This window comes from Colletotrichum navitas (genome assembly GCF_030913465.1).
Source record: "Colletotrichum navitas strain CBS 125086 chromosome Unknown LY79scaffold_41, whole genome shotgun sequence".
Taxonomy (NCBI): domain Eukaryota; kingdom Fungi; phylum Ascomycota; class Sordariomycetes; order Glomerellales; family Glomerellaceae; genus Colletotrichum; species Colletotrichum navitas.
In genome coordinates this window covers 52,933-75,855 of record NW_026850587.1, presented here as the reverse complement: position 1 = coordinate 75,855, position 22,923 = coordinate 52,933, and the positions used below count along the sequence as shown (strand labels likewise).

Below are 22,923 nucleotides of genomic sequence, written 5' to 3'. Positions count from 1 at the left end.
GTGTGCTCCAGTATCTACATCGTCGTGGAGAGATGTCAAAAGACATATGGTGTCTGGGAAGAATGCTTCGCAGGAGCTAGAGGGGAAAATGAGAAGGCTGTGAGGGTGAATACCGGTTTCCGAAACCGCTAATTGGGCTGAGTAATAAACATATCTCCCACAGATAAAAGGGCATCATGTTGGCCTCCAAATCATTGCGAATTGAACGTTATGACTGCCATGTCCGCTGTTGTCCTCCTTTCGAAGAGTAGCAGATTTAATGTTTGACATCCAGCCAGTTGTAAACTCATTTTCTCTTATTATTGCTCCATCGGGAAGTCCAGTCTCTGTCAAATATTCCGGAGGAATTTACATTAAAGATAGTAGGTTATGACCAAACCACGACGTAGCTCATATGGGTGCACCAGTATTACGGAATTGCCACGCCTGTTTAATAGATAAGTGTATCCAAGAACCCTACCGCAGTTCTCTTCTGCTTGTTGCGTGTCGCAAAGTGACCGTATCACTACGTAGATGTAACAGCCCCTGGGCAAGGACCGAGGCCCTTGTCAATAGGCAGTCATGGTCAAAGATAAGCGAGAGCGGGTTCTGTTAGGACACTTCGAAAGCAACAGCGAAGCAGACATACTTGTTTTCGATGTGCTTTCAGCAGCTGATTTCCCAGCCGAGCTTACCAACGTTCGCCTGAAGGCACGCGGATTGTTTGAGAGGTGAGTAATAAACCCGGGACAACAAAGGTTGAGCAATTTAATTAGAGCATCCTACTAAATATATCGGGTGATGATTCATGTTAACCATAGCAAGCAATATTATACATCTAGGAGGGTTTTGGATATATTAGATAAGATAGCTAGCTAATGTCCGCACCACTCTACTTCCATGACTTCAACATCAAGTTTAGTGCAGCTATTCCGGCACAGTTTCTCAAGCAACACAATGAGACGATGGTGAATAGGTCTTGACGCGTCGATCTTTGTACTTTTCGTAGCCCATATCCGCCGCATATTGCAACGTAATATGTGGCATGCTGCGCATTCAAACATATCCCCCGATCGTGCGGACATCTGAAATTACAAATCGATCTGTTTAATCTCAATGAAATAATTAACATCACTTGGCTACCGCCAATCGCTCGCGTAGAATAAACTCGCCAACGGGTCGAATATGGCGGCCTATGTTAAGCATGACGTGATATCTCTATATGAAATCAAGTTGTTTCACGGCCATGAGCATAGGCTGCATAGCTATAGAATCAGGGCCGATATCTGGTGATCCCTCACAATATAACTATATTCTTAGTCTAATCCTTGTGTCTATATCGTACTTCCGCTGTCATCTCCAATTTATCCGACGTTAAACACCAATAGTACCCACCATCGAGGGCTGTGATCCCTGCGATTGCCGTCAAAGCTGCAGGTCACGACACCACACGGTCTGTATGGCCGAGGTACTAATAATATCGTACGTTTATAAGACGTATAGGCATGGTAATATACCCTCCAAACACGCACCCGACGACCGTACCACGACTTGTGCTGGTTCGAAACGTCCCAGAGCATATCACGTCACTCTGCAAGGAGGTGGCCACCCTAGTTTCCCTTCTTTTGCACGAACTGTCTAGCTGCATAAGAAGGAGCTTCTCGGGTCCTTCAAGAGGATGCTCGCCGGCAAGCCGCAAGTCGGCAGCGGGTTCTGAAACGCGAGCCTCATGGATCCTCGCTCAACATATGACCGGTGGAGTCTTTCTTCCCCAGCCGACAGCAACGGCTCTTCTCTTCCCTTCCCGGTTGACACAGTGCCATGTGGTATTCTCTTCCTGCATGACGTGGGGAGGTGAGGGGACGGTGGGCTGCGGCTAAGGGTCGCCCGGGCTCTTTTTTCCACCGTCCGATCTTCGGCAAGTTGCGTGAATTCAAGCTCTCCCGGGCAAAGCGACAAGGCTTGCGTAAAGATTTGCTGTTGACAATGTTCTTTTTTAGGGGTATAGCCGTTAGAGGGATTGAACTCTTCGGTCATGTATCGATGGGCCTGCCGGAGGTTGCATGGCGTTGACGTAAGCTTGCTGAATCGCTGAGATAAGATTTAAACGTGATTTGCCGACAGAGAGCAAATTGGCAGGATAGAAAACACAGTCTCTTCCTGCGCTGGTCGCCCAAACATAGGAAACAAAGTTGCGAGATCACAGCAGCTCGGCACCACGTGATGTGATGGCTCACAATATTGACTTACCGACATACCCTTCTTTGTGGCCAGGCGAGGAACGCACAGGGTTGATCTCGAAATTCAACGTTGGATATGGCAGTGGAGTTGGGCGTCATGGCCCTGGAGTATTGCAACAGCATCGGTCTTGTTACCGAAGCACTGTTCTCAGCTTCTTTTAATTGAATCTCATTCCAGACTGCTTTACCCCACCTACCGGTACTTCTGGCTCTAAATCCACCCCCCGTCGCTTCTATGCATCCACCCTTGCCAGGGCCACGATACCGGCTCTTAACGCGACAGGCACATCGGCCAGGGACCATACAGGAGCCGTCGGAGGACAAGGGTTGCGTGATCCTGAGTCCCAGACTGGCTGGAGGAGAGGTCAGTGCGGGAAGGATGAAGTGAACAGCGGGCGAGGCGCGTAATAGGCTACCTACCCATACACCATCTTTTCTCCCTTGAAGCAAGACTCGTCGCGCTAACTACATTGACAGATGATGCTTACATGAATTTGCAAGATAGGAGCCCTCGAGCGTGGCCGTACGCTTCCCCCACACGTCAAGCAACACAAGGGGTTACGAGGAGCTGAGTATGCCAGCAGACTTGGATATACTTTCTTTTATCTCGCTGATGGCACCTTTCCGCCCTGCCGCCTTTCAGTATGAGACTGTCGCTTATTGAACGCCCTGCGTTTCCTTCAAAACGATGGGGGCAGGCATACAAGCAGGTCAAAACCAATGGGTCATTGTCAGAATGCCAGCCATCGTTGAATCTTGTAACCCTTACACGCAGTCCTCCCTCCTAGAAGAGACTGCAGTCCTCCAAAGTCCACCAGTAGGTACTAGGTAGGACAGCTCGCTTCGTTGGACGCTTCCGGGGGAATGACTGCATCATCAGATGGGGGATCACACGGATCGGGGCGTCGATGGCAAGAAGACGAAATGAAAGACAGCTCTTACACTTTTCTATTTGTATTGACTGAGATATGCCCATATGAACTGGCTTCAGGTGAGTAAGTGACCGAACCCGGCAGTTGATAGACCTGCCGGGTGGAGAACGGTTGGCCATGCTCCGGCGCCGCGTCCGCCCTGTCCCGGCACCAAGTAGTTAGGTCATCGTTATTATTCAGCCAAAGGTTGAACGGGCTCGAAGGTGCCAACTGGGTTCTGCAACACACCTACGGGGTGTTCCACAAGCTGCAACATGCTCAAAGAGGGGAAAGTTAATCTCAGCCCAACTTTTTTTCTCGCTCGACTTTTCCGAGACTTCAGACGCACACAGGCCATGGGCCTCAAGACCGTCCCCGCAACCCAACGGGCCGCATCCCGGAAGCATCCCTTCTTGCCGCACTGCTCCACGTTTTCTAGACGCTCGCGAGACAATATGCACCTAAACAGTCCCAAGCAGTCACTTGTTTGTTCGGGACTACGACCAAGGAGTTGCCTGCTGCCTGCTGTAGTTCTTACGGCCACGTCCCGTGTACCTCCTGCCACACTCGTGACTATGCCGTCAGGCAACTTGAAGGCAAAAAAAGAAAGGGAAAAAAAAGAAAGTATTAAGCCCGCTGACTGTGGCTTGGGAAAGCAGACAAGTAGGCTTCTGGTCCAACGGTGCGGTGGTATGCAGGAGCTTTGATCCCGTCGAGCTGTCTCAAAAGGATGCCCTCCTTTTCTTTACGCAATCCCGAAAGCTGTGGTTCAACGATCCCCCTCCCCTACTGGTCCACATCTCGTTAAATGCATGCGCCCTTCCCCTGTCTTTGCATATGTACTGCACGCCTCAGGTCAGCGTGAGAATCTTTTCTGCCACCTGGTCCTGGCAGTTTCTTGGTCCTTCATTCCGGCTCGTCGATTGTCGCTGTCCCATGGCCCAAGACCATCCCGCATTTTCCATTGATCACGATGATGATGATGGCTCAATACTAGCATGCCTGAGCAGCCCCCCGCACTCAGTTCCCTCAAAGCTGTCAGTCATTATATTCGAGAGGGAATCTTGTCGGTCTCCCTTGAGAAGACTCGTTCCCTAGCACCGAAGCGCATGGCTCTGAGTCTAACGTGTATGTTCTTGCGCAAGTAGCCCTAGCATGGGACAGGCATGTCATCATCCCCCCCAGCACTCAGGGTCCAAAAGTGGTGGGGGCAACAGAAGCCGCCTAGTAGTAAAAGCTGTTGAGCGCCCGTAACGTTCATCATGCTTCAGCATATGCCTGTGGATTCCCGTTTCACGACCTCCCAGCACGGGTTGCCACTGTATCCGATCCAAGACGGTGGTTCACTTGATAGAGGACTGACTCAAGAAGTAAGAACCCCCTGCAGGCGTTCCTCTCCCAGACATGGGAACCCCACATGGGACTTAGGTTGGACGGTATGCCAGTCCAGACCACGTGTATTCTGCTTACGTTGGTCCGACATTCATGTGAGCCTAAATGCCTAAATATCACTTGAGCCTAAATGATCAATTTTCTGGAGGGAATTTGGATGGATCTTGACAAAAATTACAGGGTTATCCTCACCGAGAGACGAGACTCGTCTTTGCGCAGCTGTGTCACGCTATATGCACAGCGCCGCGTCACCTCAAACCACATACCAAGGCTTTGCTCCTCCGCGAAGAGGATAATATTGAACGGAAACATTTATGGATCTTGATAATCCTGGCTGTCCACCATCATGCCAGCGTTGTGTCAATGTAAGCGGCATCGGCCTTTCGCTTAGATCAGCATCACATAACCAGAAGAATCCCCCGCAGTCAACTCTATCAGGACGGCACATGAGATCCTGTAGATCGTCCAATGACATCTGGTGCCTCATAGGGTTTACAGGGACGTACGGTAATCAATTTCTCAGCATGAAGAGCCCAACAATGGCAGCGATAAGCCTCTGGTTCCCATCTGCGACCATCACGAAGTATAACCACCACGTGCAGACGGCGAGCTTGCAAACCAAAGTCTCTCGAAATTACAAAATTAATGTCGCCAAGCACACGAAGCTCGTTCAATTTCCCTCTGCCAATTCTCATGGAAATGCTCAAGACGCATCCTGAGACCCGGAGCTCACGCCTCCCGACTAGAGCCCGTCTGGCCGTCACTGATCATCGTCGGAGGAGTCGTGCATCGATATTCCCAAACGGGCACCGAGTCAGGGCTCTCCCCCTCGTCTTGCCCAATCCCTCCTTCCATCCCCAAGCCTTGCGATTGAAAGCCCCAGGCGTTGCTTCGCCTTCGAGTTACTGCGCAGTGCTGTGTATTACAGGAGATAATTTGCCTCTTTCTGGTCATCGCGGCTACAGCACATGAACCTGGTGACGTCAGGGGAGTCGCAAGTAGACTAGAGACGACGGGCGTTCCTTGGTAGTTAGTCAAGGTCTCCAAAGTCTGCGCCGCGGCGCACGCGAGCACCCAGTCGCGACGAACCCAACTAAGACGACGCCGACGCTCGAAATGAGTCAGGAACGAACATGTGGTGGCGTGCTTCGCCTAGCTTCAAACACCTGTGGAGGACAATGGTTCTTCGCTGTGGCTTTCTTCGTTCTTGTGGCAATGCCCCTTTTCGACCCCAGTCTCGATCCATGCGTCCAGACTATATCCGCTCAAAATGGCGGTACCCTAAATACGGAGTTTCAGGGCTACATGCACGACCCGAATTGGGCATGCGAACACTCTACACTTCCCTCAACCCAACTGTAGCGGCTATTCCATAAACCTGGGTTAGAGATGGTTTCGTTTGACGTGATGAGAACCAACACGGCCGGGTATGCTTGGGATCTCGCCGCCGAAGATGGGCATTAAAGGGGCGGCGACAATGACAACTTCAATAGCAAGGCACTCCCTTAGTTTCTCGCGAACGGGCGCCGAGGCCCGGGATTCCGGACCAAAGGTACTACTCCGTACATATCCAGGCGGCCCCTCTTAAGGTCGCACAGGTGCATAATGATAGTGACACAGTCAGAAAAAAACATAGTACTCTACCCAATACTCAACACCAAAGTCAAAGTCTACATGTAGATAGAAGCACAATACCATGGACTATAGTAACCGAACCTCCCTATCAGCCAAGGCTACAGAGCTTTCAGAGATGGCTCTCCCAGTTGCTACACTTAGTGCCTCTTGCTGTGACTGTCTTGCCATCTGTTCTTCAACCAAGACACCCACCATAAGGAAGTTCAACCATCATAAGAATCTTCTGGACAATCACAGTCCCAACAGTGCTCATGGCCCTTTGCAAAATGACTTAACAGAGCCCCAAATACTCATTCAACACATCCAAGGGGCATTATCTCCATTGGCTGAAAAGATTCACCGCCCCGGTCACTTATACAAGTAAATAGTATATCGCACTCTTTATATTGTCAATGGCCCGGGGTTCGGGATTGAGGTGGGGGAAGGCCCTTCTCTCTTCCGGTTGTCCGGTCACCTTAATCACAGCGCCAATCGCTGGGCAGGGGCCCCCTCGGAATTCGAGGAGGAAGACGGCCAACGTCCGGTGCCGCCCATAAGGATACTCTGCCAAGTTGTCGCAGCCGGCCCGAGATTTTTTCTTCTCCATGAGCCAGCGGGTACCTGCCGGGTTTTGTCACCAAATCCAGGTTGGAGAAAACAGGCTTTGTATGAGCCTTCGCCTCGGGCAGACTCGGATGGGGTTCCTTTTCATCGTGTCACAACCCTAAACACGCCATCTGAAGTTGCAAGATATCCACCCTTCTTTCCGAGAAAGGAGGGGGGGGGGGAAAGCAAGGGCGTTCGTTCGTAGTTGAGATGATTTAGCAACGCCCCTTGTTGTTGGATACCTCGGCACGCAGGAAAGCAGGCCGGCGGCATAAGAGAGAAACATAATCAACAAGCAGCCGCTGGTCCTACGTATCGCATTGAACGGACGATGAACCACGTGAGATCATCCTACCTTCCTGTATGGGGTCCAGCCGCACAAGTACGATAGACTATGCAGGGAGATCCCTTTCGCGAGCGAATCTCAGGGCCAAAGACCCTCCACGTGGATTCCGCAACCAAGATCGACCTGCCAAAAGAGGCCAAAAGAGGAACAAGGAAGGGAAACGAGAGAAATGATTGGGTTGCCAATAGGCTCACTCGGCATTGACTCATGCTGACGTCTCTACGTCGTGCTTAGACTACAGGATTGCCCAATTAGGCTCGCGGCCCCTGCTGGTTCGCCTATCTGATATCATTCCCAAATCCGTCCCCGCCTGTTACGACCCACACGTGAACAAGAAACACAAGAGTCATGAGCATGTTCTTCCTCTCTACGTTGTCAGTGGTTTACCTTGAGTGCGAACTTCGCCCCTCTCCCGCGGCGGACTCGTGGGCTCTGCCCCATTCCACGAAAGAAAGCACTGCGTTTTGCCCCGCACCCTCCTGAGCCGGCCGAGAGCTCGTAGCCGAAGCGTTACATTGCCAATTCGATACGACTAGGGTCGGACATCTAGATACCCAATTTGGAGCACATGGCCGCAGTAGCGAGAGAGCCCAGCGGTCTGTGCTATGCAAGGAGGAGATAAAGTCAGCTAAACTACTACGTAGAACGCGTTCCACCGATCACAAGGGGGAAACCCCATCACGTTGTCACCATGGCCGCCCCTTGCCTCCTTCTTAATCAAAAGACGTTGCTATCTTGGCATCCTGATCTCGCCTGGGCGATTCAGCCCAAACGTTATTGCCCAGGGTCGATCCACTGGAGCAGACTCATCCTCGTCATGGTGAAAGAGGGGGAGAGAGGGAGCTCAACCCAAGAAGCTCGTCTCCATTGTTTGCCCTTAAATACTTACACCCTCGCCGGGTTCGCCCTTCGTGACGATGTTTCCCTTCCTTCTGCAGCGCCGTTCTCCTGCTGCTCCTCATCGCCGCCAAACACTCGTTCTCGTCAGTCGTTATCGTCCGCGCCGTCGTCAAAAGTAACCCCCGAAACAAAAGCACCCGCAAAGAAGTCGACACCAAAACCGAGCCCCGTTGGAAAATCCTAGCCCGCCATGAAGCCTACCGGCCTCAAGATGCTCCTCGCCGGAGGCGCCCTGTCCTCCGGCGCGCTCGCACAGGCCACCAGCGGCGACTTCACCATCCTCTCCATGAACGTCGCCGGCCTGCCACAGTTCCTCCAGAACAACGAGGTGCCTGGTGACAAAACGACAAACTCACAGACCATAGGCACGCTATTCGGCGCGTACAGCTACGACATCATCAACGTGCAGGAGGTGAGTCCAGAGAGAGCTGTCATATTCCAGACACAATAGCCCGCCGATCTCCTTTGGGGGGACCGGGGGGCGGGAGGCCACGCGAGTCACGCATGAGCCGACTGATGTTTCGTTCTGTTCAACCCAACTCTAAACGCATGAGAAAGGCCAAGCACTACGAGCTCAGCTCTTCTCCACATTCTGTTTCATGAACGCTGGAGTCTAAATCATCATGTACATCTTGTCATGTCGTGTGAACAATATCTATGAATAGATCATGCACACCCACTGTTGCGCAGTCCAAAAAAAAAAAAAAAAAAAAAAAAAAAAAAAAAAAAAGATAGCATACTGACGTATCCCCCCTCCGGCAAAATAGGACTTCAACTATCATGCCCACATCTACAAGACGGACACACACCCGTACCGTACCGCCACATCGGGCGGTGTCCCGTTCGGCTCCGGCCTCAACACCCTCTCCAACTTTAACTCGGTCGACTTCGAGCGCGTTCAGTGGGACACGTGCTCCGATGCCTCGAGCAACGACTGCTTGACCCCCAAGGGCTTCACTTTTATGCGTGTGCGCCTCGACGAGGGCGTCTACGTCGACGTCATCAACCTGCACACCGACGCCGGCAGCGAGGCCGGCGACAGCGTGGCCCGGAACAGCAACCTGAAGCAGGTCGCCGACTACATCGACGCCAACAGCGCCGGCAACGCCGTCCTCATCTTCGGCGACACCAACAGCCGCTACACCCGCTCCACGCCCGATGACCTCGGCATCTTCGGCACCCAGAACAACATGACGGACTCCTGGGTCCAGCTCATCCGCGGCGGCGTCGTGCCTACCGTCGAGACCTTGTGCGACAACCCCAGCGCCACGACCTACTGCGAGACGGTCGACAAGAACTTCTACCGCGGCAGCGCCGTCCTCAACCTCGAGCCCACCTACTGGAACTACGCGAGCGAGAAGTTCCTCTCGCCCGACGGCGGCATCCTCTCGGACCACAACCCCATCACCGTGAACTACACCTGGTCGCTGTCCTCCACCCTCCGCCAGTCCGACTTCTCCGGCGGGCCCCACGGCACCTGGTTCTCCGACATCCCCGCGCTGGCCGGCAAGACCAAGCCCAAGGCCGCCACGCTCAACTTCAGCGGCGACAAACGCCTCGACTCCGTCGGCCTCACCCTCACCGACGGCACCACCTTCAAGCACGGCGGCTCCGGCGGCACGGCCGCGACGCTCGACCTCGACGCCTCCGAGTTCTGGACCGCCGCGACGCTCTGCACGGGCCAGAAGAACAGCCGTACGCGCAACTTCTACATCCAGGCGACGACCAGCACCGGCAGGACGCTCGCGGCGGGCAAGCAGACCTCGGACTGCACGAACCACACGGCCCCGGCCGGGTGGCAGATTGTCGGCTTCTTGGGTCGCGAAGGTGACGAGATGGACAGGTTAGCCTTTGCTTATGCGCCACAGTAGGCAGTTTTTTTCTTCTTTTTCAATCATGGGTAGATAGCCGGGCCGGACCCCATTTTAATCAATTTTGTTCAATGTTACTTGTGCGGCAGTTCGCCGATCACGTCTTTAACTGCCATGCCGGATTCCCTGTCATCCGGGAGGGGGGTTTGCTTGGGCTATCTTGATGATGATCAGTTCCTACGGTATTAGTGGTAAAACTCGGGAATGGAATGGAGTTTTGCGCCGAGAGCTGGGAGCAGGGCAACGAGACTATCTCTGCCGTCGCCCCAACGATGACGCGATTCATGATGCAGGGCTAGTCCCCGGCACTCGTCGCAGATATGTGGGTTGGCGCGTCTGATGTCTGGACAAGGGGGACCTACTAAGCTAGTAACACTAAGTAAGCGCACGAGGGGGGCCAAGAAAGGAAAACCTCGTGTCGTGTCCAACGGCACGAACGGCTGCTCTGTCCTCAGAATGCGATTCCGCATTTGTTTCCCATGTCGATCAGTTGCCCTTTCTGTGTCAAGTTCTAATTTTTTTTTTCCTTCTTTCGGCGTCTTTCTTCACCGTTAAGGCGGGTTCTGCCGGACCAGTTCAGGCCTAATCAGGGTGCAATAAAGACGAGACTGAGACATTTCCTCAGCAGGGACAGATGCTGCTGTCAAAGTTCATCTCAAAGTCCGGTTGAGTGGGTGCGATCAGCTCCTACGAAGAGCGAGGCGAGCTTGCAGATACTCGAATCGAGAGATTGGCAGTACGATCCCTAGCAAGACGATCAACCAGTTAGCCCATGCGATTTGCCTCCCGCACCAAACCTTGCCCATATGGAGTCGGACAGTGTGATGATAAGGATGATCTCCAGGCACTTGGCGCGGGGCTTGGTAAGCCAGCAGAGCACGAAAGGCGTGGATGGGTTGGGTTGCCTGCGCGCTCTGGCCCTGCCCTGGGCCGGCGACGCCCACACACGTTCGCCGCCCCAGTCCCGGCGCCGAGGAAGACCTTGTCTCATTTCCAGGCGACGGCCGCAACTTCGGCTTTGAGGCTGTAACAGAGGCTCAGCCTAAGTCTCGATGGAGTGTGGGCTCTCGAAAGAAGACAGTTTTGTCGTTTGAGCCCAAAAGAGTGCCGGATGGACCCCGAACTCGTGGATTGCCGGCGTTGATAGGGCAATGGGGCAGTGGCCGCACGGTATCGATTTCGACCTACCGACCGCCACTGGCACCGGTCGTTCGTGACTGGGCTCAAGCGGTCGCTTTAGTGGCGGAACTATAGCCAAGGGGGAGGCGTGCGAATGGTTATGGCAGTAAGCCTCCAAGCCACCCAGTCCTGTTGCTACAGAATGGGATTTGAGGTTCGACATTGAAGGCAGCTAGCCAGGAGCTGCCGAGGTTTCTCAAGTGGCTGCTTACACGTCCGTGAGTTCATACAGGTTCCCACAGTGCTGGTCATTCCGATCGTTCCTACTACTAATCTGGCGCCAAAAACGAGCCAAGGCGCTATCATGGCTGCCGGGGGAAGACTTGGTAAAGGATACCAAGCTCTGCCTTGATGCCATAGCTCCCTGCAAAGCTCTCCTGTTTTGGGGAGAGGCCCAAGCCGCCGCCAGCTGCAGCACGGCTGAGAAGCAGTCGCCGGGAGGTTGATAACCTGGCGCCACCAGTTTGATGAGCTTGCTCTTGTGGCCTACAGGCACTGGATCTTGTCGGTAAGACGGGCGATAAGGATTGATACTTAATCTCTGACAGCCTCAGACTTGGTGAGATGAGCTGCGTATCTGTGCGTTGCGGTTCCGTATAGTAGCTGTTGTCGATGCTGGCATCATTCCTCACATCCAGGTAGGAGTTGTGATCGGGATGTCATAGCGTACGGTTGCCCGGGTGTGAGCATTTGGGGCTCTCACGATACTGCCAGCGCCGACAAGTGCTCCAGTTTCCCCGCTGCCGGAATGCGCGGCTAGCATGGTCTTAGTACTGGAAGATGTCCCGCGGTGGTTGGATCCTGGCTTAATCCGCAAAAGAAAAGGCAAAATAGAGATTGGGCAACGGAATGTACTCCGAGCGACGAGACGCAGCTCGCGAACAAAGAGCCCCCCCTGCTGTGCCCATATCTCGTACGCTGGTCTGATCCTCGGATATTCTGCCAAAACGGGCACCGGATTGCGCTCCGGGCGGCGACAAGACGCAGTCCGCGAACCAAGGACCCTCTAGCTGTGCCTGTAACACACGTTAGTCTCGAAGTCCGCCCAATCTTCAAGCATGGGTGTCGAAGAAGAAAGTTCAGCCAACTCTGTGGAACACGACGCGGTGCGGCTGCTAACATGAGACGGCGTCCAAGATGGTTGTTAGAGATTGGATGGGGGAGTGGAGAAATGATGGGACAAGCTCGCCCGCTACCCAGGGTCCAGCGGTGCCGGGGAAGCAGGTCGATCTCCGTCGAGTACACCGGCTTCGCTGTCCGCCCTGTTCTAGTGCTTGATTGGGAAGGATTTCGTCGAGCGCCAGCAAGAGTCTAGACTTCGCAGCTATGCAAATGCGGCATTGTATTGGCCAGAGTTGCCAAACAGACGAAGACGACGGAGCCGCCGCCGACCACTGTCGTGAGGCTTCAATTCGGGCTCTTCATGCCCAAAGCTCCTTGATCGGCTCTATGGGCTTTTCAGCTTGTGTCCATCGGGCTGTCTGTTTCTGTTCATCGCGTATAGTATACGAATACGTGGACCAAGGTCGTCAAATCCGTCCAAACAGCTTCAGCATAATGCTCCTCATGCAGGCACTTGCATGGGCGACACGGGCCGGAAGCAAGGATGAAGGCCGCGGCGCCATGATCCTCACGCCAAGAGGGCACACAGCATACATAGTACGACCAACCGTCCCTCTAGTGTAGGTATTCTGCAGCCCCAACTCCATCATGAGGCAGTAGCAGAAACGAGAGGGGAAGGCCGGGAGCAACGGCCAGACAGGCGAACAGGGTTGCTGCTGGTCGCGAACCCCCCACCCCGAACGCCACAATCGGCCTGTTGGTAACTGACTGCTGTGGTGAAGCACATTCCTCTCCGGGCGACGTGTTTGCCTCATGTTTGGGACTGTCACTGCATCTGCGAGGTGACAACTGACTGTTCCCTGTCCAATACAGGCACTTGCTCCGGGTTCCCGGGATGTTCGATGCAGGGCCACAACCGAAGGCAAAAGTGCAAAGGCTTCTGACATGTCATTTTCCAGGTCTGGTGTATCCGTATGCGATGAAGCGTTATGGTCGCAGGTAGGCTGAAGTCAATTACTCCCAGATTGAAGAGGGAGACGTCGTCTGCAGGGAAAGGCCAATCGGTGACCCCCCCCGGGCTTAATTTGGCCGTGGAGTAGGCAATCAGCCGCGGGTCCTGTTTAAGACGATTACCCACGTAATCACAGAAAGCATCTGGGCGGCGGTAGACAACAAAGATGAGTGTCGGAAAGAGACGGAGAAGATATGTGAACTTTGCTATTGTTGTGATGCCCGGCTCATTTATCCGTCGAGCCAGCAGGGTTGAATGGATGGCGCCCACTACCACCGCACCACTTATATTCACTTAGGCAGTATGAGTAAGTTGTGGGCATTGATTGACACTGGAGGGTCAGTCTTCCGTCTCCGATTGCCGCTCGCATGATGCATGGGACTCAACACTGTCGGACTGCTCTCACATGAAGACCATCTGTCGGTCGGTCAGTCAGTCGGTCAGTAGGTAAGGACAATGATTACCGTAAGACGAGGCTGCCCCTGCACATCGCAACGCGGGCGCGTGGGGGGGCGAGCATTGGAAGCCAAGGAAGGGCTAGCAGTTGAGCCAATTGGTAGCGCCGACCTTCATTGACCTTCATTCCCCAGGCCCCATTGGTGGAATGTGTAATCAGACAAGAGCAGTGATGTTCTTCGCACGGAGAAGGATGGGGGTATACCGATGAGGAACAGGGTGCCGACAAGGTTGATTTGATCGTCCTAGAGGCCAACAAAACCCCTGTGTAACGTTTCTGTGCAGCCAGCGAGTCGGGAAACTTTCGTTCCATCACGCCCTCTCTGGGGTCTTGGTCGGGTCAAGGTGGAAAAGTCGAACGACATCTGGATGTGCGGTGGACCTCCTATCCCACGCGGCGGGATTATCAACTAGATGGAACATGTTTCTTGACGAATAAATGTATTTGCAGGCCGGGGGTCTGGGGCTGGCGAAAGACAAGACGAAGAGATCCTCTTTTGCAGAAACAAAAAGACTGCAGGACTTTCTAATATTTCTCATCAGTGGTGTGTGATGGACTGCGTAAAAGTACATGATAGGGCATGCCTGCAGCTATGTAGTTGCATTGGACATGCAGTGGATGCTCATCAACGAAGATCCCATGGCTGAAGATGCAGAAGGAGGGTGCAATATATGCCTATTGGTTTATTTAGCGACACGGAAAGATGAAGAAATAGTCAGCATTGAGACTTCCTTTCACAAGTCACCGAGAGCCCGGAAGTATCCGTACACGGCCTTCGTCGCCGCGAGGCCTTTGGCACACGAGGAAAATTGTCATGGATTCCTCAATGGCCAATTTTGTGGGCTACGGTGCGGATCGTTCAGGCTAGCCAAGGTCGAGCAAAGGCAAATGAGGGCTATCTTGTATCCCGGTTGCAGATGTGTGAGCCAACGTGCCGGTGAGGCCAGGAGGGGTGGATGGCGGCGAACCCCCCTCCCTCATCGACCCGCAATCGGCCGCTGAACGCTATTTCGTTAGTTCAACGAGGGGAGTCTTGGCAATGGTTAATTTCCCTAGCGTATTGGTGCGTGCATGCTTATAAGGCAAGATTTGCTGCCCATTGCTCGAAGCTATATCGGCGATTCATTCAGAGGGAGGGGGGCAGAGACACACCCCCGCGGACAAGATCCCATGTCGGTTGAAGTGAGCAGATGCGCGTACAAGTAAGCACATGGATTCCGTATCTGTGTCATGTCATAACTGCCTTGTGAAAGGTCAGCAACGAGGAGATGGAGACGCACGTGCCCGGTGATGAGGCTTGCGGGCAGGGGATTATCGATTTCGGGTTTGGCGTATTCTCAAAAAGGTCTGCACCCCACCAGGCCCGGATAATGAAGAAAGATGTATATGCATACCTACTCGGTAGCACCCCACGCTACTTGCAGAGCTGCTGAGCTGTAGAGCTGCAGGCGGGAAGGTCGAAGATAGATTGGCGCCACAGGTGCTAGACGACAAGATTCGCTTGCAGTAGCGGTGCGGTGCTCGGGGACTCGAAGCCGGGCACTAGCCCGCCAGGCCAAGCGATACAGCATCATACTATTTATTTATTGTACAGAGTAAGTACTCCGTAAGCAGGTGGTAGTATTGAGCTCGAGAGCTTCAAGGTTTCGTGCGTCCCAGCCCGGTCAGGACCCACCGCCTCGAGAGGGCCTGCCCATTGAAGGCCTGGTCCGGCAAACAGGGGGAGGGGGGGGGGGCCTTGCAGGGATAGAAGCAGGCCAAGCACGGGGAGCCGGATGGCGGGGCGGAAGAGCTGACGGTTATTGACTGATTGATGGAGAAGATTAGCCATAAGTATACTACGTATACTTACATTCTGAACTAAGCAGATAGGCAAGCAGGCATTGACTGGCGAGAGAGGGCTCTTTGTGTTCTACCTGGTCCAATGAGTGAGATTGACGAGAGGCGCGCGATTCCACGGCCCGCCTTTGCACTAGACTAGACCTCTCACCCTCGCCTAAGCGATGCGGACGATCCGGTTCTTGGGGAGCTGGAACAGGGCTGGCCGCCGAGCCGCAAACTTCCTACGTAGTATGTATGGCACGGTAGTAACGGCGAGGAGTTGGAGGCCGAAAACTTGGCCGGAACGGTTTGTTTGATTGTTTGTTGGTCGGCGCTGGGAGCGGAGCAGAGCAGAGCAGGGAAGGGCAGCGTCCCCAGCTTGGATTACAAAATGAGCGAGAATGGTAGGTCGGTAATCTGCCGTACGTAGTAGTTCCTACATTCCGGAGGAATCCGGGTACCCACCCATCTACCTACTAAAGGTAACCACCTCGACGTAGGCATATTCCTAATGCTCACCTAATCTGATGACCTGAACTCTACCTCTGATCCTAACCTAAAGCCTTCACTACCTTCTACCCTAATGAACCCTACGTGACTGTTTACCTTTACAACTTTAGGTAGGGTTTCTATACCGATCGTATCGATTGACGGGATATTGGCTGAATCCTACATCGCACGGGATTGCACGGATTTTGGTGATATCACAGCCCCTTACATACCTGTGTAAGGCAATACCTTATGCCTGGGCCAAGTACCTAGATACCTGCGCGTAGGTACTCCGTACAAGATGAAGAAAGCGCAGTCCTCATGAAAATCGCGGAAGGAACACTCTCTTTCGTACCTACTTAGGTAGATAGATAGGCAGTGAGGATATGTACTTATCCAGCGTACCGGGCTTTCCGTACCTGACGTTGGCTGGTCCTGGGTCTTTCCTGCCCGCCATCAAACCTTAGTATCCCCTGGCAAACCTTCAGGAGTGTGCATTCTACGAATATACATCCACCATCATCATCAACATCGTCACCATCCCACCTCACCTCGACGCGACAGAAAGCCACCATAAACACGAATGCATTCTTTTTTTTTTTTTCTTTCCCCCCTCTCCTCTGACCGACCCTTCCCTGACCATCGGCCGCCTTCAACGAACGTTAAACCCGTCGCTCGCCTATTCGCCCTGCCCTGCTGCAATCCCCGAGATGAGGCGTTCAACGGCCGCAGAGGGAAGAAGCAAGCAGCTACCTAGGTAGGTAAAGCAACGCTGCAACAAGCAACACTGCGTCGAGCTCTCTGCACTGTGGTACGAGACACGTCCCACCCCCGGAACAAGCAAGTCGTTGACCTGCACCGACACGCAGACTGTCATGCTCAATATCGTTGCCCAAAAGAGACAGAACATTAGGCCGCGGTGCGTCACTTCGAACCAGATTTCTACCCCGGCCATGTCGCATCACAGGCGGGGGGCTTCCAACAGCCTCACAACCCTACCGCCTATTCCCTGCTTGCCGGCCGGCCTGTGCAGAGCACAAGCACACAGTCGCCGCCAATGATGCGGAACGGCAGCAATGCACGGCATGCCACACCGCGGCACGGCCTTCGTTGCACCTGCATCCGCCACACATCACTCCCCTCGGGTGCCACACGCATATTCACATCGGCGCGCGCACACATGCACACGCCATAGTGTACTCAACTGCCCCAGATGGCGATGCATGGACCGCCGGCCAGCCGGTCTCGCCAACTTACAGAGACACCTTCACCGAGTTCCCGCTGCGCAGGGGCACGATGCAGCAACAAAGTGCTTACCGAATAAGCTTCTTCAGCGCATCCTTCTCAGCGTTGTTCCGTTACTTACAAGCCCATCGTTCATCCGCAATGACGAAACCATGCGCCAAACTGATTGACTTTCCCTCCCAAAACGCCGCCCGCAAGCTCCACACTTCAAAGACCCGCTGTCTGTCTTACTCCACACTCGTCGCTGTTCCTGCTGGTTGATCACTCGGTGCCGAGCAGCTTGGATTGATCCAGATGGTCTGGTACACCAAGACATAACACCAAGCCAGTCTCTCTCTTGCTAGCCCTTGCCATTGCAAGCACAGAACCGCATCGTGCCCTGGGCCGAGAGACACAGTTTGGGACCATGCAGCAGCATCTTTGGCCGCGACTCGTCGGCACTGTACGAATGACAAGAAACCAGCTTCGTCTGCTCGTCTACGCGCTCACAGTAGCCGTGGCACGGACCTGGAGTAGCATGGCATGTCATCTTCCTTGTCAGCCTAAGGAGTGGAATGCGCAATCATTGTCTGGACGGGGTTTACGGCGTCATCGTGTCTGACTGACAACGCCAGGGAGAATGCGGCAATCCGCCTCCACAAATCCCATGATAGTGGCGCTGCGAGACAGCCACACCAACCATGGTTGCGCCTCTCCCGGCTGCGCCGCTCCCATGCTGCCATGGCTACTGCAGGTCGTGCTCTCTCAGGTCCACACATCGACGCTCCCCCCTGTAATACCATACGTGTATAACGCAGCAACCGAGTGTATTCGGGACAGCGTATACAAAGACGTCAGCCGCAACAAAAAAGCAACAGGCCCATGAGAAGGAACTGTGCGCGCTTGTTCTCATCGCTTTTGGGACTCGGCAAAGTAACGAACGGTCGACCCGCACCACGACTGCTTGGCTTGCACAAGCGCCGGCAAAACAGACAGCAATTGCCGGCTTTTCCAGGCTCGGACGGTCGAGAATGAATATACCGTTGCGACCCATTGGATATGATTGGGCACCGGAATGCGACTCCGCCGACTAGGGATTGCGCAGTGGCAACCGAGCTTCAAGGAGTGACTGACAATAATGAGCTTTTGTGGACTACCTGATGGCGCGGCAGTTGCGTAAGTTGCAAGTGCATCGGCGCTTTGCTCTCGAATGTCAAGGCAGTATGCACCCCATGATTAATATGTGAGAAGCCAGCGGTAAACCCGCTCGACCCTGCTGTTTCGGACACCGAGACAAGCACCGTGACGCAGCCCCCCCAAAGGTCCGATGGAAAAGCAACACCTCGACGCCGAGTTCTGCCGCCCCGCGACACGCAGTGTAAAAGAAGAACAAAAAAAAAAAAAAAAAACCACAACGAGGACCGGTGTGCGGCATGGCACGGGCATTGTGACATTTTCGAATTATAGCTGCATATTTACTCTCTCTCTTCCTCCTTGTCCTGGGCTTGAATCGATCTGACTAGACTGTCGATGGCCTCGGATGCAGGACGCCGGCGCAGTTGCTCTGGGATACGAGACTGCACTGCGGAATTTACTCCCGACAGACTGGATCCTCCACCGCCAGGCACTCACTGTACCGGCGTTGGACCCAGTACTACTACCAGGATAGGTAGGCAGGGCGCGACGAGATGGCCAGTGCTTCCAGGCCCCGGGATCCGAATCAAGATGAAAAGGGCTCACCACGTCTTCGGAAACGGCCATGGTAATTGACTCGTTTGTATCCATCTCATTCAGTTCAATCATCCGAAACTGGCCGCGTTGCACGTCGTGACATACTCGCCAGCCTTGAGGCGGGTCTAGTTGTGCAGCTGTTCTTCACGATGTCTGTCTGTCCCTGGCAGGCGGAACCAGGCCCGCAGGCAGAAAGCAGGATAAGCAGGCAAGAGGAAGGAGGACGACGAGGCGAAGCCACGAAACAAAGGCCGTTTGTGGAATCGGAGATTGGTGTCAGGAAGGTCATTCTCTGGGCGGTGGGCGGATCTGAATCAGGACGATGGATGGTCGAAGGCGTCGTCTTTCATCAATCATTTGGCGAGGTGCAATTTGTGAAGGCGCCGCCGAGTTGCCCCTTGTTCGCCATTGACCAACAGGCAAGCTCGGCGAAGATGAGGGGGCTGTCAGCCTGTCACCGAAGAGGGAAGAGACGACTTTTTTGAGTGAGCAATAATGGACGCACACCAACCGATATGATTGCTTTCCCACTGGCCCTGGACTGGACTGGAACCCCGGGAACGACCTCGTTGCCGGCTAAAGACCCCCTGCTAATCACCCTGCTTTTCAGGGCACCCGCTAAAGGGCCACTGGTGCACAATACTCTCTCTGGGTGCACAGTACACCGTTGCCGGCTGAGCTTGTTGGTGTCCTCCACACCCCCCCTCCCCCTTGACACGGCGGTACCAGATATACATGGCAAGGCCCCGTGTAGGGTAGGGTGTGTGCCGTAGAGAGGGGGCCAGAGAAGCGAAGGAAAAATGAAAGAAGCGAGAGGGATTCTGGGGAACGAACGAGCCGCCGAGGGGGGCTTGACCTCGTTGCCCTTCGTCTCGTATATGGCAGACACGATGATGGCAGTTGCCATGGCAAAAGAAGCAACGACGAACGGAGCATATTTCGTGGTCCGATTCCGCTACCGATTAGCAGACAAATACGGATGGCCGAGGGACTTTGTTTTGTCTGTCCACCACGACTGAAAACCCACCTAGACTATCCGTACCTGGGTTAGGTAGTCAGTGTTTTCCTTACGGCCCTCAGCAATCGGTTGCTCCAAGCGAACCCCCCCCCCCCCCAGACAACCACCGGTCCAAGTACCCGTCCGATTTCGACTTCGCAACGGAGGAAAGTCCGTCGCCAAACCTTGCCGGTATGCGCCCTCCGAGGGATGCCTCGAACCCTCCTGGGCTGTACACGAAGGGGTTCGGTCGGTTCTTTCGATCCGTACGCGATCTCGCGTCGCCTAATCCTCCTGCAAAGTGTGGGATGTAGCAACGGGAATTCGGGCGGGAAACCCCAGGCAGAGAGACAGAGACAGACGGCTTCGCTAGCTCTTACTGCTCCATCACATCCCACCATCACCATGCTGTTGCATCAGTGCGCCCTCGGTATTTGCGTCTCCAAACCTCGCGAGTCACAGCGCCGTCCGAGGACGGTCCAAGATTGCTGATAGTTCCGTCGATGATGCGGCCCCCCCTCACCTTCCCCGCCTCCCTCCCTTCCAGCACCGATACGCCGTCATCAAACGCCCCCTCCCCGCCCCATGTACTCTCGCTGATACACTCTCGTTGGAAGGGTGCCAACGCCTGTGTTTCTGACGGTAGACAAGACCCCGGAATCGCCGCTTCTTGGGCCTCGGAATCTGGGTCGACCAGTTTCTCTTGACAGCAACGCACCTCGCCTCGTATGCGTTTGCTGGCCAGCCTTGTCTTGGATTTGCCGACTTTCGCCCGTCCGCCCGACGGTCCCCGATACCAGCCGGGACGGATGAGGTCGAACGAGGTTGGGCTTGCCTTGGGTTGCCCTGGGTTGCCCGGGTTCGATTCGGTACCCCTGTACCTCGCACTCCGGCTAGGTACCTACCTCTACCTACCTTTGTAGGTAGAAGATGGAAAGCAATGATGGGACGGAACCTGCGTCTTGCGTCTGCACCTGCATCCGCACCTGCATCTGCATCTGCATGCATCTGAAATGGCGTCTGCACAACAGCGACCACGCCGCTGCCGTCTCGGCCGGCGCCCACCTGTACGGTATCTCAACGCTACCTAGGCATCCTTTGATTGTTGCCCCCCTCTCTGTGGTGTGTAGTAATAGTAAAGAGGCGTACCTAAGACAGGCGGAGAAAGGCAGGGAGGAGAGAGAGAGAGAGAGAGAGAGAGAGAGAGAGTGTGTGTGTGTGTGTGTTGTCGCACCCCTTCTATACTCAATACTCGGCCAAGACGGCCCAGCGTTGCACGGTGTCGAGCTTCACTGTTCTGTGTATACACAAGGATCTATCTGGATTAAGGCACAGGCGAAACGCCGCAGTTGCTGTATTCCTCGCGCCTTCTCTGATTCTTCTTCACGTTATGCATTCTCTCTCTCTCTCTCTCTCTCTCCTCATTCTCTTGCCCCCTTCCGCAGCTTCGCCGCTTAAATTACTACGTATGTAGGCACAAAATACGGCAACGCCCCCCCCCCCCCCCCCCCCCCCCCCGCGCGCCTTCTCTTCCTTGCTCTCTCTCTCTGTCACCCACTCTCCCACTCTCTTTCTCTTTCTCTCCATGCACGTACAGCCAAGGTACATAGGTAAATAGGTACCTAAACACACATATCCACACACACACACACACACACACACACACACGCACACACACAATACAATTCGGCAGCATACCTATCCCTCCCTCCCTACCCTCCTTACCTACCACTTTCCTCTCGATACTCTTCCATTTCTCACCCAGGGCTGTAGCGTGCTCCCTTGCCCTCTTGACCATCGATCGAATCGGCAGATGGAAGGGCACTGACTCCCCTCTCCTTCGCTCGTCTTACTCCTCCTTTGTTCCTCAGGGTTCCGCGTGCCCCATCCCTCGGGAGACAAGAGACGCCAAACTGACGCACGATACAATAGGCTTGCCTTCGTCGTAGGCCTAGGCCAATACTCGAGCGTCACGCTAACTTAGCCGTGCAAGCGGCCCCAACTGATCTTCAACGTCGACAAACCGCCCAAAAGAAAATCGCAACCCCCCCAAAACCAGAGAGAGGGCCGACAATACAACCAAAGGTACGCACCTTTGCAGGGGGGGACGTGGAGGGTGGGCACGGTACCTGTGTACTAGCCCACTCACTCATCCACCCATCCATCCATCCATCAGTCCACCCTCCAAAGTTCCCGGACCCTTGGCCTGGCTACACCCCCCCCCTCGCTTCCCTACGACGTGATCATCCCCTCGCTTTGGGCACTCACATGGGGGAGGACGACTCTTTTTGGGCTCCCGAAACCTTGAGTCTAGCCCTGGACCTGGTATGCAGCTATCCAGCATTAGCACTGGCAAGGATCCCTCCAACAAGTCCGTCCCAGGGCTATGACATTCCTGCTATTCCTATTCCCCTCCCACATCAATGCCCGTCATCTCCCCCCTACATTCCATAACATTTGCTTCTTCCCATCAAAACCGCCTGGCACACACGCCTAGTGATCTGTTCTTCTACTTCGCTTTTCTCTCTCTCTCTCTCTCTCTCCCTCTCTCTCTGCTTCCCGCCGTAAACTGACTGTCGTCGTCCGCTCGACAGCTCGATACCGAAACGTCCAATCGACGTACCGACGTGAGGTTTCCTCTTCAGTAAAGAACACTTTCACGCCAGAGGCGCAGCGCATTCTTGATCTCGAGCTGTACCCGGCATCTGCTGCCATCGGCGCACATTGACCCAGCGGCCCATCCGATTTCCGCACGAGGACACTGCAGAGGCGCAGCAAACGAGATTTCCGTATCCAAGGCGCAGGCTGGACCGGACTTTTTCGTGTGTCTCTACCGCATTTAATACGGACCTGTCCAACATCGCGGTAGCCTCGAACCTTAGGATCCCAAACATCGCTTGCATCTCACTTACACCGCATCCGCCCATGCTTTTCCACGAGAGAGATTTGCATCAGCCATGGTAATGCTGACCGACCATTCCATGCGTGCCAGTCTCCAAGTGGCTCCCCTCAAGCTTCAGAGAGCCCGATCCGGCGATGTCCCGTCTTCGAAACAAAACCACGATAGCTCCAGGTCATATCCAACAACACAC

The 22,923-nt window shown here is 54.3% G+C and overlaps 2 protein-coding genes across 2 annotated transcripts; one reads left to right on the top strand and one right to left on the bottom strand.

Annotated features, from left to right (window-relative positions):
• Positions 1-1,268: 1,268 nt before the first annotated feature.
• Positions 1,269-2,986, bottom strand: LY79DRAFT_557726 (uncharacterized protein). The gene is made up of 3 exons (XM_060558117.1): positions 2,695-2,986; positions 2,238-2,581; positions 1,269-1,970 (listed from the first exon to the last, which is right to left on the bottom strand). Exons 2-3 carry the CDS (start codon positions 2,520-2,522, stop codon positions 1,707-1,709), a joined length of 549 nt encoding a protein of 182 aa, XP_060412750.1. The 5' UTR covers positions 2,523-2,581; positions 2,695-2,986; the 3' UTR covers positions 1,269-1,706.
• Positions 2,987-8,178: 5,192 nt separating this feature from the next.
• LY79DRAFT_591239 (endonuclease/Exonuclease/phosphatase) lies at positions 8,179-9,859 on the top strand (the record flags this gene model as incomplete). Its single annotated transcript, XM_060561253.1, has 2 exons — positions 8,179-8,400; positions 8,756-9,859. 2 exons carry the CDS (start codon positions 8,179-8,181, stop codon positions 9,857-9,859), a joined length of 1,326 nt encoding a protein of 441 aa, XP_060412749.1.
• Positions 9,860-22,923: the final 13,064 nt, after the last annotated feature.

What these genes read in the sequence shown, in the direction of transcription:
- LY79DRAFT_557726 (XM_060558117.1), bottom strand. Translation starts at nt 2,522, where the DNA reads ATGGTCCCTGGCCGATGTGCCTGTCGCGTTAAGAGCCGGTATCGTGGC. An exon ending in TCGCCTGGCCACAAAGAAGG is followed by an intron (nt 1,971 to 2,237) that starts GTATGTCGGTAA and finishes CCCCTAAAAAAG; the next exon opens with AACATTGTCAACAGCAAATC.